The sequence below is a fragment of the Cornus florida genome, unplaced genomic scaffold (assembly GCF_030987335.1).
Source record: "Cornus florida cultivar Cherokee Brave unplaced genomic scaffold, ASM3098733v1 CherokeeBrave_3.0.0_Hap2_Chr02, whole genome shotgun sequence".
Taxonomy (NCBI): domain Eukaryota; kingdom Viridiplantae; phylum Streptophyta; class Magnoliopsida; order Cornales; family Cornaceae; genus Cornus; species Cornus florida.
Window position 1 is genome coordinate 52,908,942 of NW_026775572.1, and position 24,941 is coordinate 52,933,882.

At 34.7% G+C, this 24,941-nt stretch overlaps 2 protein-coding genes and 1 pseudogene across 4 annotated transcripts; 1 reads left to right on the forward strand and 2 right to left on the reverse strand.

The window, feature by feature from the left end:
• Positions 1 to 1,198: 1,198 nt before the first annotated feature.
• LOC132294984 (uncharacterized) lies at positions 1,199 to 10,787 on the reverse strand. 3 transcript variants are annotated; one of them, XM_059793046.1, is made up of 11 exons: positions 10,694 to 10,787; positions 10,225 to 10,350; positions 9,709 to 9,824; positions 9,537 to 9,579; positions 9,346 to 9,437; positions 8,997 to 9,045; positions 7,618 to 7,733; positions 3,754 to 3,796; positions 3,576 to 3,667; positions 3,218 to 3,266; positions 1,199 to 2,052 (listed from the first exon to the last, which is right to left on the reverse strand). In XM_059793046.1, the coding sequence occupies exons 3-11, from the start codon at positions 9,784 to 9,786 to the stop codon at positions 2,024 to 2,026; spliced, it is 591 nt and encodes a 196-aa protein (XP_059649029.1). In that variant the 5' UTR covers positions 9,787 to 9,824; positions 10,225 to 10,350; positions 10,694 to 10,787; the 3' UTR covers positions 1,199 to 2,023. The 3 variants fall into 3 exon arrangements, with proteins under 3 accessions (XP_059649029.1, XP_059649028.1, XP_059649027.1); XM_059793045.1 differs by lacking the exon at positions 10,694 to 10,787 and adding an exon at positions 10,560 to 10,686 and having other exon boundaries at positions 10,229 to 10,350; XM_059793044.1 differs by lacking the exon at positions 10,694 to 10,787 and adding an exon at positions 10,560 to 10,685.
• A 2,401-nt stretch (positions 10,788 to 13,188) lies between these two features.
• On the forward strand, positions 13,189 to 16,949 carry LOC132294985 (2-methylene-furan-3-one reductase-like). The gene is made up of 4 exons (XM_059793047.1): positions 13,189 to 13,658; positions 14,645 to 14,968; positions 15,999 to 16,158; positions 16,478 to 16,949. The coding sequence occupies exons 1-4, from the start codon at positions 13,233 to 13,235 to the stop codon at positions 16,741 to 16,743; spliced, it is 1,176 nt and encodes a 391-aa protein (XP_059649030.1). The 5' UTR covers positions 13,189 to 13,232; the 3' UTR covers positions 16,744 to 16,949.
• Positions 16,950 to 24,347: 7,398 nt separating this feature from the next.
• Positions 24,348 to 24,431, reverse strand: LOC132298094 (small nucleolar RNA Z103; annotated as a pseudogene).
• Between the last annotated feature and the right edge of the window lie 510 nt (positions 24,432 to 24,941).

Genomic DNA, 24,941 nt, shown 5'->3' on the forward strand with positions numbered 1-24,941 from the left:
AGTAGAAACGAACCTTCTACAAACATGAGGATGACTAGAAGTTCACCTTATACCTTTTGCATTTTCCTGTACTTTTGTAAAGTCCCATGTACTAGAAAAGAATATCTATTTAGCAAATCATGGCCATGTAGTATAATTGGAACACTTGACTATACTTTGATGTAAATGGAAACTATGTAATTGCTTATAACGAATGGTAGGTTGGTGATGTCTTGTAGGAACATTTTATGGTATCTAATTCTTGTATAATGATGAGCAATTGCCGTGAATTCGGAGTTTGAGTCCATAACAGATTCAATGTGGGTGTTGTGTGCATGGTGTATAGCCAGAATGTTGATTCCAGAGAGGTTAATCCCAGGTATACATGTTTCGGCCGGCTGATCCTCCTCATCAGCCTACCGAAACCCCAGGTTCGGCCAACCGAACCCCATCATCGGTTGACCGATATGCCTGCACAGTGAAAGTCCCGATAGCTTGTAAACTTCACCCTCGTTTCGGCCAACCAACCATGCAGGTCAGCCGGCCGATCATGCCTTGGCAGCCAACCAATGGAGACCTATCAGCTGGCTGACTGCCCCTTTTAACCTATAATGTTGACCAGCATTTGTAAGCTTGCACCATTGAGTATTTTGAGCTCCGGAGTGAGACTTATGAAAGGTTTGAACATAGGAAATGGAGTGTACGACCTAGTTAACCTTGGGTTCGGGCAATGACCCGGTAACGGTCCGGATTCACGGATTCGGGTCGTTACAATCATACACTTGAAATGATGGGCCTTGTGTGTACTTTTAACATTATAAAATAAATTGATTATGTATGAGTAGTATGCGGACAAATTATAAAATAATAAAATTAAAAAGTGTAGAGTATAAAAGATGTGTGCACAACAAGAGAAATAAACCTTAAAAAAATGTGTAGAGACATGTCACCACAATTGCTAACATGGCATTACACTTTGTGCACAAGAAGAGAAAAAAATGTGTAGAGCCATGTCACCACAATTGCTAATATGACACTATACTTTGTGAAAGTGTAGAATGAGAATGGAGTGGTTGCCATCGGGATGCTCTAAGAGTTGCCAAAAGTGCCTATAGAATTCAATAGTGTGTCAAACAAAAGAGTGGTTAAAGTAGTTATGAATATCAATGCATGACAAACATCAAGAGGATTAATATGTATTATTTCTTCCACATAACAATTGCCAAAGGCCTTGCTCTTGTATATGCCTCTAAGTAATCAAATAAAATAATGAGAACAAGGTTCCTGTTAAGGAGCAAAACTCTGATGCGCAAGTTTTCAAGCAAAGACTACTATAGTGCAGACAAACCAGTGAGCTTCACATGAATTTGTCTCAATTGCACCATATAAGCTAAAGACGCCACTCAATGCGACCACAGCAATCAAAGAATCACACCAATAAGCATCGCGCTTCACTGAGACACATTCAGATCTCTAGGGTGAGGTAGTGTCATCTCTACTTCCAGCAGGAAAATAAAACATACGCACACACACATCCCATTTTTGCACCATCAATTGCATTGGGGCTAGTATCGGACGAGTACCTATGGAACACACATTAACCTCAGGTACAAAACCATTAGATAACAGTTAAATTTGTGACACTTGGTTAACATCTTGTGACCATCAGTAGAATTTCTTCAAATGGTCTAATTTTTAGAATGTCCGGTACTTCTTGTAACACTCCCTTGGAAGGGCCGTAGCAGTTGAAGCATAGGGTGATAGTTCGGATACAGACAACTCTAGGATAATGACTTCGCTGTATTGCACACATAACACCATGGCTTCATGTAATGGCCTGAGGTATTACATAAGCTTGACATAGCACTCTTATATGACCTCGAGACACCTAAGAGTTGTGAAGGTAGATCGAATCTTCAGCTTTATAGCCTCAAAGGCAGAGAAACTAGATAATCTATACTATGACATACACAGCAAGGTAATCTTAAACATGATAACATATCTCATCTTTCACACTAGCGTCACAAGAGTAATCTTCTTTCTGTCATTGGCATAGACTTTCAGAACTTGACCCTGCACAAATAATAGACGTTTTTACAAAAAAATTACCAATAAATTACATATGGTAGACATACATCAATTATTTGTTTGATCAGTGACAAATTTTAGAAAATGAAGAAAATAAAATAAACATTTCAATTCGATGTTTTATGTTGTTTTGGTTACTGAAAAGAGAGAACTATGTGGCTATACTAGGCTCAATTGAGTGGATTATTCAGATATTCAAGTCCTGTAAATATTATATTTGTAAATCTACATTCCCTCAGCAACCATTTGCACCAAATGCTGAAAAAGGATTTATAAGACTCAAATAGAGTGATAGAAATGCAAGAACTAATGTTTCCACATAAACTATCTAAGAATTTATAATTTAACTATCTAAGCATTTATAATGGTAAGAACATTGAGGTCAAGGACTAGTTCTTCAAGCTCGACAACAAGGTGAAGCAATAACTAAAATTTCCACATACACACACGGAGGCATACTCTGATTCAGAAGGATAACATTGCCGTGGCAAAACAGCAAACTATTTACAAGTTTTGCAAGAAGTTCACATTTTAATTAAGCTGCCTATATAGTTTGTTGTCCCAAGCATTTGCTAAGACTCAAAAAGAAAGTGAGCTCAAAATATGCTAGTCTTTAAACTTGTTCGAAGATTCCAAATCCTTTTTAATGTTATTGTTCTTGATTTGTGGATTGCACACTAGTAGATATTAGATGATCGAGCGTTTTAAGGCACCAGGTTTTTATGGTCCAACCTCCAAATTTTTTTTTTTTTTTTTTTTTTTTTTTCAGAAGTTTTGGGATATTATGAAGTATGAACTTGTAAAGTTTCTCAGTAGTTTTCCAGACAACTTTATACTAACATTGTCCTCATTCCAGATATACAGTAACATTATTGCATATAAATTCTATAATCCCTTTTGTCAATGACAGAGAGGGACCTAATTGGTCGGTTTATAGCATGATTAGGTACGCCTGTTGTATAATGGAAGCTTCCATATCCTGAGTAGAAGGTTATCATGAAAAATTACATAAAATCAATGAATCAAACCTTCCTATTACTGTAATAGATTTATACTTCAAAGATGAAAGTAGTACTTACTAACTTGTAATATATAAAAAAGGTAATCTCTACTATGACATGTAAATTCATAATTCAATTAGTTGGCTAACCGTGAGTAATCTTTGTTTTCTCATTGGCATAGACTTTAACAACTTCACCCTGCACCAATAACAAAAATTTTATACAACTATTTTTACCATTAGAAAATAAATAGTGCTCACATACATAAAAAATTGTTTGACTGATGCAAAACTTGAAGAGATGAAGAAAATAAAATGAACAACTCAATTATATGTTTCATGCATACGTTGTTTTGGTTCCTGAAAAGTGAGAAACTTAGCTCAGTCAATGATCATACTAGGCTTAATTGAGAGGAGGTTTTTAATTTTTCAAGACTCAAATAAAAGAGAACTATAAAATTCTCTAAATCCTCTCGGTTTTCAGTGTTCAACACCATCTATCAAGTACCTTTCTCCCCTTGCTATCAATAGGTAGCACTTCCACAGCTAGACAAGAGTTAACATCATCCTCAGTCACCCAATAATTTGGTTCTGATGCTCCTGCAGCCAGAAGTAAGAATTAGACTATTTTCACCAACAGTATATAATTTCATAGGATCATAGAGAACTTGGACTGTTTATATTACCTTCTATATATTTCATGGAACCATCTTCTGAACCACGTAGCCACTGTCAAGTTCCAAAAAAGAGAAGATATGGAGAGGGTTCAGCAAAGAGTCCATACTTTTGAGGGACGACCAATCATCCTTAAGCGATTGAACAAAAACGTTAATCTTGAGAAAGTTATGATGGGATCCATTCCGATTTGGTTGAAGATATTTGATCTTCCTTTGCATTGTAGAAGCAAGGCCGCAGTGTTGAAGGTGTGCTCAAGGTTTTTCCAAACCTTTGTATCTTGATGATCTCTCTTTGAATCGTGAACGTGGATCATTTGTGAGAGCGATGGTTGATATTGAAGTCTATGAGGAACTTCTAGAATCAATGGTGACAGATATTCATGGTACTGATTGCACTATCAAGTTTGAATATGAATGGAGGCCTCAGGTTTGTTCATTTTGTTGTTGCATAGACCATCTAGTTGACAAATGTACTAAGCGAGTGTTGGCAGATAATAAGAAGAAAACTAATGAGCAGTGGGTCGTAAAAACAAATGGCAAGTTGATTTCTCAACCACTTCCTGCCTCAGATTCACAAAATATGTTGATTCAAAATCCCGAGGCTCCTCGTTCAGAGCCTATTTCAACTGATAACAAGTTTATGCTTTTACATCAATTGAATGAGAGTCCACTTTGGTTAAGGAGTTAATGGATAATGCTGTTGATATGGTCCTGGAGGAACTTGCAATTGAAGTGCAGCATGATATCGAGGTTGGAGTCAATGGAGATTCTAAGCAAAAGAACACTTCTATTTCAGTGGGTGAAGTCACTAGTCAATCTTTATTATTATTTTTTTTTACCTGAATGAAGTCACTAGTCAATCAGATGTGTTATCTAAGGATGTGAGAGATAAGTCTACTTCTAAGAGAGTCATCAATCCTTCTCCATCTCAAGTTAGAGAATCTGTAAGTACTGATCACAATGTTATGATGGTGCTATGAAAGATAAAGCTTGTGAGTTGGTTTTTCTCGTGGGTTGACAATTAAGTGATAGTAGCGGGCAGTGCGTAAGTCCATTGTCTATTATCCAGTATGACAAATTGGAAGATGAAGATAAGGAGATAAATAGTCCTTCAAAGTTAACAAATGTGGGCCCTTCTACTCCCTCAGATCAAGATGGAGGTCTAATTTCTCTAAAGTTCGATGGTAAGAAAGGCAAACAGAAGAAGAAACAACAAATTCCTTCTTCAGATAGGGTTACTATAACCAGGGCAGGTGGAGTTATTCCATCAATTGCTTATTCTTAATACTAGGGCCTGGAATGTTAGAGGTCTCAATTGACCTTACTTGAAGGGAGGTAAAAAATTGGATTTTTTATTATAAGTTTCTTTTGTTGTTTTGGTTGAGACCAGAGTTAGAGAGTTTAAAGCCAATAAAATTCAGAAGAAAATTAATCCTAGATGGACTTGGCTTTCAAACTATTCTTTTAACACTTTGGGAAAGATTGGGGATGGTTGGAACTCTTTTAGGTTTGATGTCCAATTAGTTATGGAGAATGGTCAGTCCATGTTGTTGAATGTGAATATTATAGATGTTGGTATTACAGTTTTTGTCTCTCCAGTTTATGCTGCCAATTCTTCTCAGGAAAGGAGAGATATATGGATAAATTGGAAGCATTATGCTGCTCTAATACATGGTCCTTGGTTAGGTGCTGGAGATTAGAATCTGATTAGATTTAATTGCAAGAAAGTGGGTGGTTTAAAGGTCCCTCAGTCCCTTCTGGATAAATTTAATCAAGTGATCGAGGAGTTAAGCATGGATGATCTTCCTACGCACAATAGTGATTGGTCTTAGTGTAACAAACAAGGCATCAGCAAGAGAATCATTTCTAAATTGGGTAGGGTGCTGCTGAAGAAATCTTCCTATGCTTTGATGAACAAATTCACTGATTCTAGGCTACAATTAACAGCTGCATCTTTGTCTGACCACTTTGGGATGGCAGTGAAGTGGCATTCTGGTTGTTCTACTGGTACAAAGCCATTTAAGTTCCTAAGATCTGGTGTTTTCAACAGGTGGTAGAAGAGAGAGTTGCTAAAGCATGGAATAATCCAGTGTCAGGGACTCCTATCCATCAGTTGCTGATGACACTTTGAGAAGTGAAATCTGCCGTGAAAGCTTGGAATAAGAAAAAGGTCATATAACAGATTAGGTAAAGGAGGTTAGATTGGTTCTGCAGCATACTCAAATGGATTTGATAAGGGATTCTTCAAAGTAGAATTTGATTGACAGAGAAAGAGACGCATCTTTGAAGCTTCAAGGTCTCTTGAATTTAGAAGACGTGCCTTGCGCTGAAAAGTCTAGAGTCAAATGGCTGCAAGATGGAGATAGATGTTCCCCCTTTTTTCATCATATGGTCAAACAAAGAAGCTGTTACAATGCTATTACTAGACTGCAGAATACTAATGGGGATACAACTGAGGATCCCAAGGTAATTGAAAACTGGCTGGTCAATTTCTACAAAGACCTGTATACTAGTGGTGAGGTTGATTCTTTCAATGTACAGCCTAGAAGACAGTTGTCTATGGAAGAAGCCTTAAGCTTGGAGAATGGGATTAGTTTAGAGGAAGTGAAGAGTGTATTCATGGCTTTTAATCCTGAGAAAGCACCTTATCCAGATGGTTTTCCAGCTAGATTCTTTTAAAAAATTGGGATTTAGTTGAAAATGATGTTGTTCTTCATTTCTTCAATTCTATCTCTCTTCCCATGGGGGTAATTCAACATTCTTAACTCTTATTCCTAAGCCTAATCATGGTGACAAGATTGGTAACTATAGACCTATTTCTCTTTGCAGTTTTACTTATAAGATTATTGCAAGGATTTTTGCTAATAGACTACAACATATGTTACAAGCTTGGATATGGTTCTAGTTTCAGCTTGTTATATGATCCATTATGTGAGGGGAGATATTTAGTTCAGAGGTTTGGTGCTTAGGGATGGAAAAGCAACCACATTCTTCGGTATACATACCTATATTAGGATGGGTTTTGGAAAGTTTTATGCAGGGCAAATTTTGTGATTATATTTTCCGGTTGATATGTTTTGTATGATTTATTTATTTATTTTTATAATTTTTTAAATGGTTTTGTAGCCCAATCACCCAAGCTTATTAGTGCTACTGCCTTCAGAGAATTTGATAAATGTTCTAAAGTTTCTTCTGTCACAGTGGATGACAGATGGGCTTTACCTGCTAATTTCCCTGACGCTGCTAAAGATGTTATAGAGAAGCTGTATCTAACTGAATCTGGTGATGAGATAATTTGGCAGCATGGTGCTTTTTCTCTGAAGTCTGTTTGGAGGATTTGCAGGTTTAAAGGTCAGCATATTAACTGGGCTGTTTTATGTTGGAAATACTGCAGGCCTAGAGTAGCTGTTTTGGTAGTCATAATTCTGCATAACAAAAACATGTCCGTTTTTAATGTAAGAAGGAGAGGCATGTGTGTTCCTGCAGTGTGTCATAATTGTTTTGCTGATGAAGACAATAATGATCACCTATTTTGCATTTGTGTTTGCTAATGCTGTTTGGAAGTGGTTATTTGAGAGCTTGAAGATTTCGGTTCAGAATTTTGTCTATGAATCACCTTGTGGTTTGGTTCCTTCAGCAGACTAATGTTAAGTCTACTAGAGCCAATGTTTTATGTTCCTTATTCTCTACGCTTGCTATTTTTCATTCTTGATGTTGGTTGCTGGTGGTCTTAGTTTTAGTTTTCGGTTTTTATTGGAAATGGGCTTTTTCCATTCTGGTTTTGTAATTTAGGGGTATGCCTTGCTGTATTTTAATTTTTGTTTTTATAAAATCATCCCATTCAGGAAAGAAAAATAAAAATAAAAAGATTACCGCAAATTTGCAAGTGGTTGTTCCATTAATAGTGTATCCACCAGCCATGACTTCTTTTCCCGGAATAGCTTCACCTATGATTTGGAGGCCTTGTACAGCCGGTAAAGGACCATCTTCTGCAATTACAACAAAAAAAAAAAAAAAAAATCCAATCCAATGTATTGAATAAGAATGGATTGCTAATTTAATGAGCTAGTAAGAGCTTCAAAGCGGAGCACCCAAAATATGTGTGTGTGTGTTGAAGTTGGGGACCGAATCTTGTTGCAACCCGTTTTGTCTTCATGAACTTGGAATTCAACATATAAGGTTGCTAGGATTTGTGGTTTGGGTATGAGAGAACACTGGAAGCGGAACAGAGAGTGAGATAAAGACAGGGGTTGGGGCCTTCAGAATTTGGAATCTCTGTTTTCTTTGCACAGTAAAATTTCTTCGCCAGGTAGTTTACATTTTTCAGTCATTTCTTGATTTTTTCTTGGTTTTGAGGTGCTTGTCGTAACAATAAATATACAGAAATGAAGAAAATAAAATAAACATTTCAACTTGATGTTCTATGTTGTCTTGGTTTCTGAAAAGTGATATCTAAATGGTCATACTAGGCTTAGTTGAGTGGATGATTTTGCTTTTCAAGTCCAGTAAATATATCCTTGTAAAACTAAATTTCCTCAAAAACTATTTACACCAAATGATGAAAAAGGATTTATAAGACTCAAACAGAAGGATAGAAATGCAAGGACTAATGTTTCCACATAAACCATCTAAGAATTTATAATTTAACTCTCTAAGCCTTTATAATAGTAAGAACATTGAGTTCAAGGACCGAATTTTCAAGCTCGACTGCAAGGTGGAGCAATAACTAATAGACTCACACACAAAGGCACACTTTGTGCAATGCATTTGCCATGACTCAAACAGAAAGTGAGCACAAAATATGTTAGTTCTTAAACCCATTGGAAAATTCCACATCTTTTTAACGTTCTTTTTCTTGATTTTTGGATTGCACATAAGTAGATATCAAATTTGTTCCATAACTTAATTCTTATAAAACTTGTTTAAACACCTAGATTTGTAAACCCAAAAGAAGTTAAAAAAACTAACTACTATCTGTTTTCTACACAGCCTAAATTATACTCATTTTGTCCTCATTCATGATAAACAATAACGCTATTGCCTATAAATTCTATAATCCCTTTTGTCAATGGCAGAGACGAAAAATTAAGATTGTCATAAAAATGTACATCAGCTTAATGAATCAAGTATTGCAATTATTTTAGCAGATTTATAGCCTCAAAGATGAAAGAAAGTACTACTAACACACAATATATATATAAAAGGTAATCGCCACTAAGACATGTAAATCATAATTCAATTAGTTGGCTAACCATGAGTAATCTTTGTTTTCTCATTGGCATAGACTTTAAGAACTTCACCCTGCACCAATAACAAAAATTTTATATTAGTACTTTTCATTGAAACATAAATTGTGCACACATACATAAAAATTTGTTTGACTGATGCAAAATTAGAAGAAATGAGCAATAAAATGAACTTCTCATTTATACGGTTTCATGTTGTTTCAGTTCCTGAAAAGTGAGAAACTTAGCTCAGTCAATGGTCATATTAGGCTCAACTGAGTGGAGGTTTTTGCTTTTTCAAGACTTATATAAAGAGAAGTATAAAATTCTCTAAATGCTCTACGTTTTCAGTTGTTCAACACGATCTATCAAGTACCTTTCTCCCCTTGCTATCAATAGGTAGCACTTCCACAGCTAGGTAAGAGTTAACATCATTCTCGGTCACCCAATAAGTTGGTTCTGATGCTCCTGCAGCCAAAAGTAAGAATTAGACTCTCTTCGCTTTCAGTACATAAGTTCATAGGAATGATAAAAATTTGGACATTGGACAGGAACTGTTTATATTACCTTCTATATAGTTCATGGAACCATCTTCTGAACCGCGTAGCCACTGTCAACATAAATAGATAATATAATTTCTAATCAAATTCAATGAGATAGATGATCAGTATAATTAACAATTTGAAGACACGACATTACATAATTTGGTATTTTTGAGATTCCCAAAAACTAAGATTACCGCAATTTTGCAAGTGGTTATTCCGTTAATAGTGTATCCACATGCCATGATTTCTTTTCCCGGAATAGCTTCACCCATGATTTGGAAGCCTTATACAGCCGGTAAAGGCTCATCTTCTGCAATTAAAAATAAGAATAATAGAAAGATAAATCCAATTTAATCCAGTTCAATGTATCGAATAAGCATGCATTTCTAGTTTAATGACTAGTAAGAGCTCCAAAGCAAAACATCCAATATATATGTGTGTTTGTTTTGTGAAGTTGTGGCCCGGTTTTGACCCGTTTTGTGTTGTGGGTTGTGGACTAGAATCTTTGTTTTTTTGGCATAGTGAAATCACTTCGTCAATCTTCGCCCACTATATGTTGAACCACATAAATGTTTGTGTGTCGTGTGGTGCATGGTTTACGTTTTTCTGTCATTTATTTTATTTTTTTCGAAAAAAATTTCTGTCATTTATTGATTTTTAGCAATATGTATATAAAATTACGCACACATACACATATATAGCTTTGTTACCTACAAAATCTGTAACCCCTTTTGCCAATTGCAGAGAGGAACTATTTGATTGATCTGTGCCATGATCAAGTTCAGCTGTTGTAAGATGAGAGCTTTCAGATCCTGAGTAGACTTCCTTCATGTGGACTGAAATGTAATAACATTCTTAAGTTAAACTAAACCACTTCCTATTTCATTTTTCTTAATTATAAACAAAAGTTACAAAACATTAAGCAAGTGAAAAACAAGAAGCTCTACATAGCAATCAAAGTAAAAGTTAGAAACAAACCCTAGAATAGAATCAGATTGGTAGATAGTATGCAAAATTCACCAAGAATTTGGAGTAAGGATTTTACCTCTGCTGTGGAACTTGCTTGTTTATGCTTCTGGTGGTGTTGGTCGTTACTAGTGTAGAGACTAGGGAGAGAAGGTACTGAAACTATACATGTATACATATATACACACACATACATATATGACTTGGGATTACCTTGTACGGTGAGTTATGTTGAATCTTCAAAGTCATTGTTGACTCTAAAGTCTTTCTTCTTCTATGGTCTGTGTGAAGTTTGAATGGGAATTGTGATCACATATAAATCTCTCTTTTTACTCTCCCATATATAAAAGAAATTTTACAGTGCCCCTCTTAAAATTCTCCATTATTTATTAAAATTATCTCTTTCTTTTTCTTTTTTTTCCTTTCTTTTACTCGTCAAATTCTTTAATTTCTTTTTTTTTTTTTTAAAAAAAAAAAAAACAGTTGCATTCCATTTCTTCAATCAAAATCTGAATTCTCTCATTTTTTTTTTTCTTTTTTCCTTTCTTGTTCTTTTTATTTTTTCACTTCTTAAAATTCTTCCTTTTGCACTTATATATAATGTATGTAACTTTTTCCCCCCTCTTCTTATTTAAATTTATTGTTGTAGTTTTATGAACTGTAATTTTAGAATATATGTAATTGTTTTAAGTGAAAATATTATCAATCAATATTTGGTTCTTATATTTGTCACGAATTTATCTTTCTTATATTACTTTTTGATTAGGATATTATTTTGTAAAGACCTTTTTTTTATTTACCTTTTGATTTGCAACCATCTATATTTATCACCTTTTTTTCTTTCTTAAAAAAAAAAAAATTAAGTACGTTGTGCCCATTTGATGAAAGCTCCATCCTTGGTGAGAGTTATTTAAAATGTAGTTGATAAACTATATGGTATTAGAGTCTTGATTCTGAAAAGCTTTGAGTTCAAATATTCACATTTGTATTTTAATTTTATTTTTCTTTTCTCGATGTATTTTTTATATTTTTTTTCAATCCTATGCATCCAAATGGCGATACGTGTATTTCTTTACCAATTTTCAGGTTTTTATTTGACCTGCTTCTCTAACTAAATATGGTTAGGCCCATTCTTTAGTGGCTTCATTTTTTAAAAAAATTGGAATGTAATTCAAATAGATTTACACGGTCACTATTCATTTTTTGTTTATTTATTTTACAAACTTGTTTGGAAAATTATAATAAAATAACTCATGATAAACTTTACTAAAAAAATTTAACAATCCCAATTAGTCTCATCATCCCAGTAAAATCCTACCAATTTTATACGATTTTAAAGTATCTGACCACTAAATTTATTCATTCACTTCTAATAATAACATTGAATGGTTACTCCGATTTATGAAAGTTGGATGAAATTTGAAAGAAACCCTAATCTACGTTTATATATTGTATGTGATAGGTAAGAATTGTCATAATGAATTTATTACGATAAAAATCAAAAGAAAAGTTTGCTTGATTGCCAACAGAACAATACTACTCTTCATAATGAATTTCTACAACGAATATAAAAAAATAAAAAACAAAAACGTTCTCGAGGGGTTGGGGATTCCACGGAGTAGGCCACATAATGTAAAAGTTATAACCATTGTGGACTTTCATTATCATTGTAAATTTACAATGCTCAAGTGTACTGTACTCCCAAGTTTTTCAGCAATTGAATATGATGATAGGATTTACTTAATAGATGATCCAACAACTAAGAGGGACAGGGATATAGTATTATCGGGATATTGTAGACTTTCTCGTAAATTTGGTGAAGGTTTACAATACCCGAGGTATCATACCCCCCGAGCTTCCCAACAATTGGATTTGATGGTAGGACCCCCTTAATAGATGATTCAACAACAAAAAGGCCTTGAAAATGCAGTACTCCGGAGTATTGTAGACTTGCTCATATATTTAGTGAAAGTCTCTGGGATACCGTACCCCAAACTTCCCAACAACAGCTAAAGAGGCCCCGGATACTATACTCTCTTGCTATTGAAAAATTTATGTTCTTCATCATGGAAATTGAAGGTTGGGCCACTTTTCTGGTTTAGTGGGCTTATCGAGCCTGATACAGGCCCATGAAAATAAATATCGCACTTGGATTTAGTTGCATGGGCTTTTGGGTACATCTTGCCCTTTCCAAATGGGTTGGGCTACTCACCCGATGTGTCAGCCCAACCTAGCCTTGACAAGTTAAAAATGTAATATTTTATTTAGATTAAAGGAATTGAAATAAAATAAAGAATAACTAAAATCATTCTACCTTCACATATTCTACAATATATTTTTTTTCGGTTTAGAAAACAAATGGAAAGAAATAAGGATATTATTTTTATTGAATTATATATATATATATATATATATATATATATATATATTAAAGAAAGTACTCTTTTTTCTTTCTCTTCTTTTGTTTTTGTTCTTCTGTTTTTTTCTTTTTCTTTCTTTGTTTTTGTTTTTGTTTTTTATTTTTATTTTCTTTCTTTTTTTTCCCTCTTATTAATTAAAACAATTTTCTATTCTTTAAAACATAAACATAAAAACTTTACCATGTCACATGTTAAAAAGAAGAATTTAAATCTTATTAAAATAATATAAAATGCTACATTAATTTATAATTTTTCCACCAATCACACAATGTCCATATAAAAACTAGTGTGTGTGACAAAAGAGATAAGCACGTAAAAACTGTTGGAACACAATGGAAGCCCTCTTCACCTCCACCACTCTCCAATCCAGACTCCTCCTCTACCCCCACTCTCTCCCCTCCTCCACCCAACCCCCATTTTCTCTCTCTACACTCAGAACAAGCAGAACCAGAAGGAGAAGCACTTCAATTCAGAAGGGTCGGTCACCATCCCCGGTTTTTCCTCTCAGAGTCTCTGCAAATTCCCAAGCTGCCCCTGCCTCCACTGAAACCTCCGTGGCCTCCTCCATACCCTCTACCATGAAGGCTTGGGTCTACGGCGAATACGGCGGCGTTGATGTCTTGAAGTTCGATTCGAGTGTTTCGGTGCCTCAGGTGATGGATGATCAGGTCCTCATCAAGGTTGCTGCAGCTGGTATTAACCCTGTTGATTTCAAGAGGAGACTGGGAAAATTCAAGGCCACCGATTCTCCTCTCCCAGTAAATTTCTTTGTTTCCCAGTGGGTTTTTTCTGTTTGGTTAGCTGGAAATTTTGGGATGCATTTATTGGTCTGTTTGTTGGTGTTCGGAAATTGTGGGAAGATTTTCTTGCTGGGAATATGATTCATATGAATGTGTGTTGTGTTTTCAGTTCCTGAATTTTATGTGCAATAGCTATTCACCGTGTGTTGTGTGTTTTTATTTATTTATGTTTTTATTTTTATTTTTATTTTATTATTATTATTATTATTTTTATTTTTTATCTTATCCTATATGTTGTGTAATTCTTGATGTTGTTTATATACATTGTCAATTTTCTATGTATAAATATAATATATACACATATTTTGATAACTTGCAATAATGTTGATTTTAACAGAAATGCCGTAGTGAAAGACCAAATTTTATGGATTCTTGTTGTATTTGCTAAATTTTAGTATGGTATTGATGGAATTTACCTACAAATTAGTGAGTAATGTGAAAATTGAGGCTCAAGAAATATATATATATATATATATATATATTGTACATTTTAAACTTTACTGATAGACTGAAGGCGTTTTGGTTTGACTGAGGCTTTGACCTTGATAGGGCAACATGGAAAAATAGGAGTCAGATGGCATTTGTTGTTGTATTGATAGATTGAAGACATTTCTTTTTTCTTTTGCAGTGTATAGTTAATTTGCATCCAAATGATTTTGGAAAGTCAAAATAAATAAAAATTAAAAACTGTCAATTTTGTTCAAATTTTACATGTGATTTTAAGCTGATTAAACCCTGTTGACCCATAGAAATTCAGATGGAAGGGGTATACAATTTAAAGAACTGCCTCAATTATATATATTTCTGCAATTTGCCTTATATTCTGTTCATATGTTATTGCGATTTGTTTAGAGCATGGAATATTCTAGGCCTAGTGGAATTGCTAAACTTTCAGCCATTTTGTAACCATCTTTTTACCTCTGACTGGGTGTGTCTTTGTGTAGACTGTTCCGGGCTATGATGTTGCTGGTGTGGTGGTAAAGGTTGGACGCCAAGTAAAGGGCCTAAAGGAAGGGGATGAAGTATACGGGGACATCAATGAGAAAGCATTGGAAGGACCTAAGCAGTTTGGCTCTATCGCGGAGTACACTGCCGTTGAAGAGAAATTGTTGGCTCTAAAACCCAAAAATATAGACTTTGTTCAGGCTGCTGGTCTTCCTCTTGCCATTGAGACTGCCTATGAAGGTCTCGAAAAGGCCGGATTTTCAGCTGGTAAATCAATCCTTGTTTTGAATGGTGCTGGTGGAGTTGGATCCTTAGTAATTCAGGTATGAAACTATAAAGTGGTTCATTTCCTCTACCAATACAACACGCCATTGAGATACCAAATATGTAACAACCAGACTATACACATCTTAAAAAGGAAACTCTAAACTTAAGAGCGACTTAGTTTCCATTTCGGTTAGCTACATGGCTTAAGTTTAAGCCATTACCTTTCTCCACAAATTTTCACTACTTCCTTTATGTTTGACATTCCATTCTCATACTTTCTAGTCATTCTGTCAAACAGCTTAGAAATTTGGAAGATACCGAGACCGCTTTCTCTAACTATTTGGAGTCAATCTTCTGTTGATTTCCTTGAAAATTCTTACACGATTCAACGTCGAACCCCTTCTAAAACAAACAAAAAAAAGGATTACTTAATTACTAGTTATTGGACATGTTCATGCTATTTATTTGTTTTACCCTTTGCTTGTTATTGAGATAATGGAAGTAAAGAAAAACAGAATTTTAAATTGCATATTTCATGCTTGTTTTGTTTTGCTGCAACTAATAGTCCAACTCAACCGAGCATAGAGTCATATAGGCCGAGAAGAAATTTCTCAGGTCACAGGTAATGAAAATATTAGCATTAAAAACAATTAGTTTCATAACAATGTTGAGATGGTACTTTTGAGCCGTCTAGTACATCGCCACTCTGCTTGCTCAAATCAAAGAAAAAAAAAGTTATTATCAGCTCTAATTCTTTTGAATTCTATTCCACTTCAGGATTTGCTTCGTCAATCTGAAGCAAACCTACTGCCATGTATTTCATCAGAAGATTTCATTCCTATGTCTTAAAACCTGCATAATGGATGTGCTTACTCTAGAAATCTATCCATCAACTTTCCGAGTTATATACTCTTGCATTGGCATTCGTTATTAGGTATTTGTTCTTTTCAGCCTATTGCAGCTCGTACACTTGTTGTTGCATGGTGATTTTAGCACCAATCAAAATTATCAAATCCAGTAATGAATTGAAGCATTCATAAGCACTGTCATGTACACTGAGCTCTTCATTCACATGGGTCATTGCAGTTGGCAAAACATGTATTTGGCGCTTCAAAAGTTGCAGCTACTTCTAGCACAGGAAAATTAGAGTTGCTGAAAAGTTTGGGTGCTGATTTGGCTATCGACTACACCAAGGAGAACTTCGAAGACCTACCAGAGAAATTCGATGTGATTTATGATGCAATTGGTAAGATTAAATCTTATTGCTATTTCATAGTACTAGCATGGTATCATAAACTTTCCGGGAAAACAAAAAACAAAACAAATAGACACAAATTTAAATGATATTTCACTTCCAGAGAAGCATGTATATGATAGTTAATTTATTTCCGCAGTTTACCAAAGTAATTCTACAAAACCATGGTATAAACATTATAGGAAATTCGGAGACAATAAAATAGAATGAGGAAGGTTTAGTGAATTTTGTTCTATGATGCTTGTTTTTCTTGACTTGATTATGTAATTGTTGATAGGGGAAAATAACATTTTTCTTTCAAAAATAACAGGGCAGGGAGATAGGGCAGTGAAGGCAGTGAAGGAAGGGGGCAGCATTGTGGTCCTAACTGGTGCTGTGACACCACCTGGTTTCAGATTTGTTGTCACTTCCAATGGAGCAGTGTTAGAGAAACTAAATCCATTTTTGGAGAGCGGGAAGGTGAAGCCGGTGGTCGATCCCCAAGGCCCTTTCCCATTTGATAAGGTTGTTGAAGCTTTCTCTTATCTTGAAACAAATCGCGCCACTGGAAAGGTAGTTATACACCCAATTCCATGAGGAGAAACAATAAAACTTAGGCTGTTTTGCCATGTATATGACTGTTATCTATCATTAGATTGTTAGAGATTGAGAATGCTTTGATGCATAAAGTATATGATATCCAAGTGTCTACAAAACATACTGTCCCCAAAGCCTCTACCCAGTGGGCACTATTTAGTTCTAATAATATCACATGTATCTGCCAAATTATATTTCCAAATTCACATATGAGCATTGGAGAATTATATAGTCTAAAGTTGATGTAGAATTGATTGCCGAAGCTTATGTTACCCATTTCGACTGTTAAAAGTCCAAATAGCTATGCTTGATGACACATTTTTTGGCAAAATTTCTACAAGCCCTTTTTGATTTACCGAGATCCATTATTGATCAGAAACGGCCCAACAATCAATAATCACCAGATAGGCTTACAACTTACGTTGTTTTTCGCCCGAATCTCAGAGCCCCAAAATCACATTTTTTAGTCTTATATAGGAAATTTGTTCAATATTTTGAGATTTTTGTTGGAGGTTTACACGGATTCAGATTCTTCTAATTTTGGTACTTTTAAATTTTTAATGATTAGGTTTCATATCCTTTTCTTTTATTTATTTATTTATTGTCATTTTGTACTTCTTAGCTTTCCTTGTGCATTTAGATTTTCTTATGCTATAGGGTTTTATTTATTATAAATATTAATAGAGATATATCAATTAATAATATTTTATAAAAAAATTCTTTATTTAGAAGGAAAAAAAATTAGAATTCCCTTTACTTAAAATTTGTGGATTCATAAGTAAATTTATTGTTTATTCATGAATGTTCATAACTGTTGCTCAGTCAAAAGTCTATACAGTTCCAATGGCCCCGTCAAAAGTCTATACATTTCCAATGCCTTAGCGAAAACCCTGAACAACTATGTCCAAGGAGTAAAACACAAAACCAAAGAAGAGAATAATCATACAATTAACACAAGATATATGTGGTTCACTCAAAGTTAGGATTATCTCTAGGGAGCGCATCGAACAATTTCACTAAGAAAAAAATAAAGGTTTACGATGGAAATTTTTCTCTCCATCTCTCTCTTTTGTTACAACTAGGGTTGGTATAAAACCCATTACCATAGGAAGACAACTTGCCCCACAATTTTGTTGGAAAGTCCTGAACCAACAAGGAACTAGTTCTCGCAACTTGTCAACAAAGTGTGACCGATCCAACTTAAGTGCGACGCGTCAGACTTTTCAAAACTCCCATTATGACCCAAATTGCCCAAGTGCGATCGGTCTAACTTTTACAAAAGTACTATCAAGCTCCATAACACAAAGTGCGACCAGTCTGACTTCTCCAGAACCATAATCCGAACTAGTGATCAGGCTACACAACGATAACAATCTCTCACTTGGAGGCTAGAGAACTAGTAAGCCCATTCCATCAACTTTCAATGCATGTACGTACAAAGCATGTCGGTGCGCTCATCTCTATCTTCATCCGAAAAGATCGACTGAAGCTAACCGCAACTTCAGTTTCTCCAAAGTCACTATCTTGAACAACATGTCGGCAAATTCTCGGTACCAAGTATCTTATCAATTGCCAACACTCTATATTCCAACATCGATTTGATGAAGTGGTAATGAAGTCATATATGCATGGTCCTTGAATGATTTAATGATGAATTCTTCGACAGATGTATTGCACTCTAAGTATCACTATGCAAAAAATTCTTTACCTGCTTGAATCTCAACTCTGCCAACAAACCCTGTAACCAGTCATCTCCTTGCTAGCCTCTGTCACTGCCACGTACTCTATCTCTACAATGGATAATGCTACAATCTTTTGTATATGCAAAACGCAACTAACTGCAATCGTGTTCACTATGAAAACATACTCGGTGGTACTCTTTCGGTGATCGACCTCACTAGCAAAGTCTACATCTATATACCCATGTAGTCTCACCTTGTCCATTTTGAAACATAGGCATCTGTCTATGGTACCCCGTAGACAGTAGCGTAGCCACAGAGGGACAAGTGGGGGCAACTGGCCTCACTGAACTTTTAATTTTTTAAAATTTTATATGGAAAGATTTTTATATTTGTATTGTAGCCCCCTCTAAATTTGACAGTTCGCACATATATACTATATATATATAACCAAAAGCCCATTCACAGGAGGAATATAATCGTGACACAATTGTAAATATATATAATATATCTATCAGTTTATACTTTCCCACAAAATTTGATATTTTTTCCCACTTTCCCAAAATATTATATTTTTTTACCACTTTTCAAAAAAAAAAAAAAAAAAATCAAGATATTCTATCACACTTTTGACTTTACCACAAACAAATGGATTATTTCCATCACATCTTCATCTTTATCATTTTCCACAAACCAAACAAAGTAAGCGGAGTAACTCTTTACCAGTAGACAGAGACTCAGTCAGTCGTACTGCAGTGTGGCAGACAAGTAAACTGATATATATTTTTTTATCATCTAAATTTATTATTATTTGATATTATAATTTTAATTATAAAATTTATTAGTTGTTACTCTCAAAATTATTTTAGGGCTTGTTGTTCTTTCAAAATTTTTTTTTTTTTTAATTTTTATGTATGTGATATATTAGAACAGTTAGGTAACTGTACTATTTTCTTTTTCATATCTTATTCTTGATTCATTGAATATGATTTTTTTTAGTATATTTAATTGAATGAACTCAATTTTGAAACAACAATGAGTAATGTAAAAAATCATTGTGAATGTATTGAATAAAAATATTATGAATTAATGTTTAATTTTTACATATATTGTTTTGGTTCAATATATATATATATATATATATATTATTGCTATTAAAGATTGCCACCACAAGAAAATTTCTGGTTACGCCACTGCCCGTAGATATCTCATTATCCACTTCACTACTTCCTAGTGTAGCTTGCACGGTCCTTCATGAACCTACTTACTCACTACTCTCACGTCATACACAATGTCTAGTCTTATGCACACCATGGCATATGTCAAATTTCCAGTGGTTGGGCACTAGCTATGAAGTTTCTTTCATTATCTGTCTTTAAACACTAATCTTTGGATAACCGATAGTGACTAGCTAAGTGTGTACACATTAGCTTAGAATTGCTCATGTCAAACCTCTTCAGAACCCATTTATTGTAATCAGCCTAAGACAATTGCAAAGTGCCTTTCTATTTGTCCTTGCTAATCCTTATTCTAAGAATTTGCTTCGCTGCACCAAGATGTTTCATCTCGAAGTCACTCGACAACTACTTTTTCAACTTATTGATTTCTTCATAATCGGAACCTGCCACTAAAATGTCATTAACATAAAGTAGGGTGATGATGTAACACATCTCAAACCCCTTGAAGTAATAACAATCGTCAACAATGCATTTGTAGTAGCAATGCCTCTTCATAAACCCATCAAACTTCTCATACCACTTGCTCAGGACTTGCTTCAAACCATACAAGTTTTTCTTCAGCTTACACACTAGTTTCTCCTTTCTTTTGACTGAGAAACCCTTTGGTTGTTGCATATATATCTCCTCCTCTATGTCACCATAGAGAAAAACAGTTTTGACATCTAATTGTTTAAAGTACAACCCCTCTACTAGGGTTGATCACGGACCCGATCGGTTTGGTTTTGGGTAAAATTCAAACCAATCCGGTGCTCATGGATTGGCTAAATCTGAAACTGAACCAATCTATGGGGACTCTCAATCTGAACCAAATCGATCCATGACATAATAGATTGGTTTGGTTCGATTACCACGGATTGGGCCTGACAGAACACAACTTAGAAAACTGAAATTAGATGCAAAATACTATTTTCATCCGAGTCATGTATGAATTTAAAGGGAAAAAGAGGATCTGTTATTGTTAACTCTATTTCAAAATACTGATTTTCGTCTGAGTCATGCATGAATTTCTAAAGAGTATACATATTAATAAATGGGATATGAAAATGACAAGGTAGAACTGAAACTAAGTGACGAGATGGAGCAATCAAGATTTTTTTACAGAAGAGAAGAACAAAAATTCATAGAAGAAAATAATGAAAAACTTATGAACTCGCTAGAAATTAGATGTATATGAAGAGGAAATGATCGACTGATGTAAATTAGAGATGCTTACTTGTCTGGGTTCCATAAGAGACCAAGAGTATTGGGTAACCTGGGCCTTCCATGAGAGACTGTTAGTAGAGCAATGGGTTTGTGGGATCAGATGAGACTTGATGGGAGGCCAGAGATGTATGCAAATGAAAGGAATATAAGAACTAAAAAGTGTAAAACACCAAGCCACAAAGCAGTAAAGCATCTTGGGTTTGTAAAACAATAAAACTTTCAAAAACTTAATGATTAAAGAAAACAAAAACATCAATAATGTAATTTACATATATTGTATACTATATATGTTATATAATATATGTATATTAGTTCTACAGATTGGCCACGGATCGGTTTAGTTTTTTCAACACCCAATCTGTTAACCGATTCGGTCACTACGGATTACTAATTTTTCAATCTATCACCGAACCATGACACTAGAAAACCAAACCAAACCGTACGGATCATATCAGATCGGTTCGATTTAGCAGATTGACAGATTATTTGAACACCCCTACCCTCTGTTGCAACGATGCTAAGAACTAAATGAATGGCATTCAGTTTCACAACTGAGGAAAAGATGTATGTATAGTCAATCCCTTCATTCTACTAAAAGCCTTTAAACACAACCTCACTTTGTATCTCTTGGAACTATCATGTTCCTCTTTGACTCTTTACACCCATTTGTTGTGAAGAGCTTTCTTCCCCACGGGTAAGTTGTCTAGTCCTCATGTCTTATTGGAGATTCATCTCATATCTCATAGCAAGATTCCACGTGCTATCATCTTTAACCTAATATTCCTCATCATAGTATTCAGGCTTACCACCATCTGTGAGCAACATGTAATCCATATACCTCCAATTTGGAACATGAGGAGGCATGGACCTCCTAGGTGTGGGTGTTGGAGTTGGACTTTATAGTGCACTATGCTATGTGAGTTCTGACTGTGAACCCTTAATTGCCTACTCTACCACACTACTACATGAAACATCATCCAATTCAAAATACGCTGAATCATTCTATATGGGACTAATTGACTGTGATGCATCTCTATCATTGTACATCACATTCTCATTGAAAACCATATATCTACTTTGATGATTTTCTTATTTTGGTCATCCCATAGATGATAACCAAATTCATCCCCACCATTCATAATGAAGATACACTTTAGTAACTTGGGGTCAAGCCTTTGTAATACCCCTAGATTTTGGAGGAATTGTTTAATTAAATAAATTACCTTTAAATGGATTTACTAGTTTAAATTAATTAATTTGTTTATTTGATTTATTGGAATGATGATTGTGTGTGTGTGTGTAGGTGCTTGATCATTGATTGATTTTGTTGGTGTGTTGACCTTAATGACTTTGTTGTTGTGATCCTTGTTTGTGTATGTGATGTGTGTAATTAGTTGTTTAATTATTTGATTTATTTTATTAAATGAACTTAACTTGGAAATGGATTAAAGGATTTGGTAATGGGCTATAATGGGAAGCCTTGGAGGATTTATAAGGCTTAAAGGCCCATGGATTTATATATATATTATGTATAATATATATATATTATGTATAATAGATGGATTGGTAGGGGGATTATATATATATATATATGTATGACGTAAATACATATAATTATCATTATTGTGGGATATATGTATTTACGTCATACATATATATATATATATATATATATATATATATATTAACTGGAATATATATATATATATAAGTATATATATACATCATATATATTTACGTATCTTTAGACTATTATTTAAAGAGGATTTAAATAGTTATATTTATATATGTATGTTACGTATATATATATGGGGAGTTATTAGATTAGGGTTAGGAGGCAGGGTATATGTCTATATATATATATATATATATATATACACACACACACCTATTGTATAACCCTTGAAAAGGGTTATTACGTGAGAAAAAAGGAGGTAGTGAGAGAGTTTACCGAGAGAGGGAAAGAGAGAGGAACCAAGAAGGAGGCCGAGCAAGGAGTAAGGCTGAATCAAGAAGGAGGATGCCGGCGACTGGGAAAGCTGTTGGAGACAAAGAGGACAACCAGAGAAGCTTGCGGCGCGTCAGTTTCGTTTCGAAACTTCAGGCAAGTTCTTCTTTATCTCTCCTCTTAAGACCCATGAGTTCTACACCTTGGGTATCATAATTTAGACTGTAATTGCATGCTAATCATTTAGACATAGGGTTAAAAGTATGGAAGGAAACTGGTTGTATGTGTATGTATTTATATAGTTGTATGAATTATTTTTGGTTGTTTTGATTCGAATGAAATCATGTTAGATCATGTTTATAATACGTATATGGATGCATAATTATGTGTTAGATCATCCTGTAATTAATTAGGATTGTTCTTACACGAATCAGAGGCGAAACAGACAAGTTATAGAGGCCAGAAGCTGCTGTCGCGAGGAGGAAGACGACCCAGGCTCAACCGAGCCGACTCAGTTGTAACTGAGCTGACTCAGTTAGTAATTGAGCCGACTCAGTTGTCAACCGAGTTGACTCGGTTGGGCAGAGAGCTGACTCAGTTGGTAACTAAGCCGACTCAATTGCCCTGGTATTTGGTTTCGAGTTTTGGTTGTCCAGTATGGATCCAGGGGTGTCTTAATGGAGTTCTAGGGTTCCAATGGACTTAATTAAATACTGGAATGCGTATAAATATTAAGAACGCTAAATGGATTGACAAAGGAATGATTAAATTAATTTATAAATTAATTTAAAGGAACATTTGGTATGTTTATATGGCTGTTGATTTGGAAGCTTGTGTTAATCAACTAATAAGTTGTTCTATGATATTTATCATATGTTGACATGCTGTATTTGGGATGGAAAGCTTAGTGGATTATTTTATATATTTTTGTGCATGCCTGTATTGTACCTATGTTGCTTATTGTATGCTTTATTGTGCTTTTAAATTATGTTTATGGAATATGGTTGATTTGGAGGCATGGATTATTCGCTAAGGTATAAGTATATTGTTATTTAATTTGTATGGAGAAAACATACATTAGGAGGCATGGATTATTTGCCGGAGATCCAAATAAATTGTCATTAATTAAATATGGACAATAACATACTATTGGAGGCATGAGTTATTTGCCAAGATATAATTGGAATGTCAATTGGTTAAGTATAAATAAATAGGGTTAATTACAATTACACCCCCTAAGGTTTACTCTAATGACAACTATATACAAGTTGAGCCATTTTTGAACGATGACACCCCTTGAGGTTTGCTAAAGTTAGCAAAGACACCCGAATTGTCCTTACACATAGTGAATTGACATTATTGTCCTTTGACATATTCAATTACCAATTTGCCCTTCAATCAATATCAAGATTGTATTATCTATTTTTATAAAGTGACGCTTTTGCCCTTCAATCAATATCAAGATTGTATTCTTCCATTTTTCTCTCTCTAAAATTATTTTTTTTGGGGAAAGTAATTTATAATATAAGTATAGAGATGGATCCGAATCCTGGCTTGGATTCTCAAAAAGAGAACTACAAAAAGCGCTCAGTAAATTGGGGAAATAATCATTACTTCCTATATCATATCATATAATTTGATTCTCAGACAACAAAACAACATGAAGAAGAATTGAAGTTATATATAACATATATATATATATGTGTGTGTGTGTGTGTGTGTGTGTGAATTTCTCTAAATTTGCAAACCCATCTTCTTGGGCTTGTCGATAACTAACTCATTCGGCGACGACTTGGCCATGAAGTCGACCTTGAAGGCGAGGGAGGATTGCGCCGGCGATGGTGGTCTGGCAGCGTTTATTTCCACTGCCGATTATCAACGGCACAGAAGAACAAGCAAAGTGATTTGAGAGAGAAGAAAAATGGAGCTTTCTCAAGGAAAGAAGCCTGGTCTAATCCACATTCATCTGGGTTTGATGAGATTTTCATATTTGCAAATGGATTGGACTATGTTTTGCTTCTTTTTCCTGACACCGAGCTGTGGCAAATCCAGACCCCCTCGCTGATCTGAGCTTCCGATCTACATGTTAAGAATCCTAATCTTTCACTGCCGAATGCGAATTTATTTGCC

Excerpts from the sequence above, each read along its gene's own strand:
- LOC132294984 (XM_059793046.1), bottom strand. The coding sequence starts at position 9,786 with ATGGGTGAAGCTATTCCGGGAAAAGAAATCATGGCATGTGGATACACT. Across the intron at positions 9,438-9,536 it reads TTCCATGAACTATATAGAAG|GAGCATCAGAACCAACTTAT; the intron begins GTAATATAAACA and ends TTTTGGCTGCAG. Across the intron at positions 9,046-9,345 it reads TTGATAGCAAGGGGAGAAAG|GGTGAAGTTCTTAAAGTCTA; the intron begins GTACTTGATAGA and ends TTATTGGTGCAG.
- LOC132294985 (XM_059793047.1), top strand. The coding sequence starts at position 13,233 with ATGGAAGCCCTCTTCACCTCCACCACTCTCCAATCCAGACTCCTCCTC. Across the intron at positions 14,969-15,998 it reads TTGGATCCTTAGTAATTCAG|TTGGCAAAACATGTATTTGG; the intron begins GTATGAAACTAT and ends GGGTCATTGCAG. Across the intron at positions 16,159-16,477 it reads TGTGATTTATGATGCAATTG|GGCAGGGAGATAGGGCAGTG; the intron begins GTAAGATTAAAT and ends CAAAAATAACAG.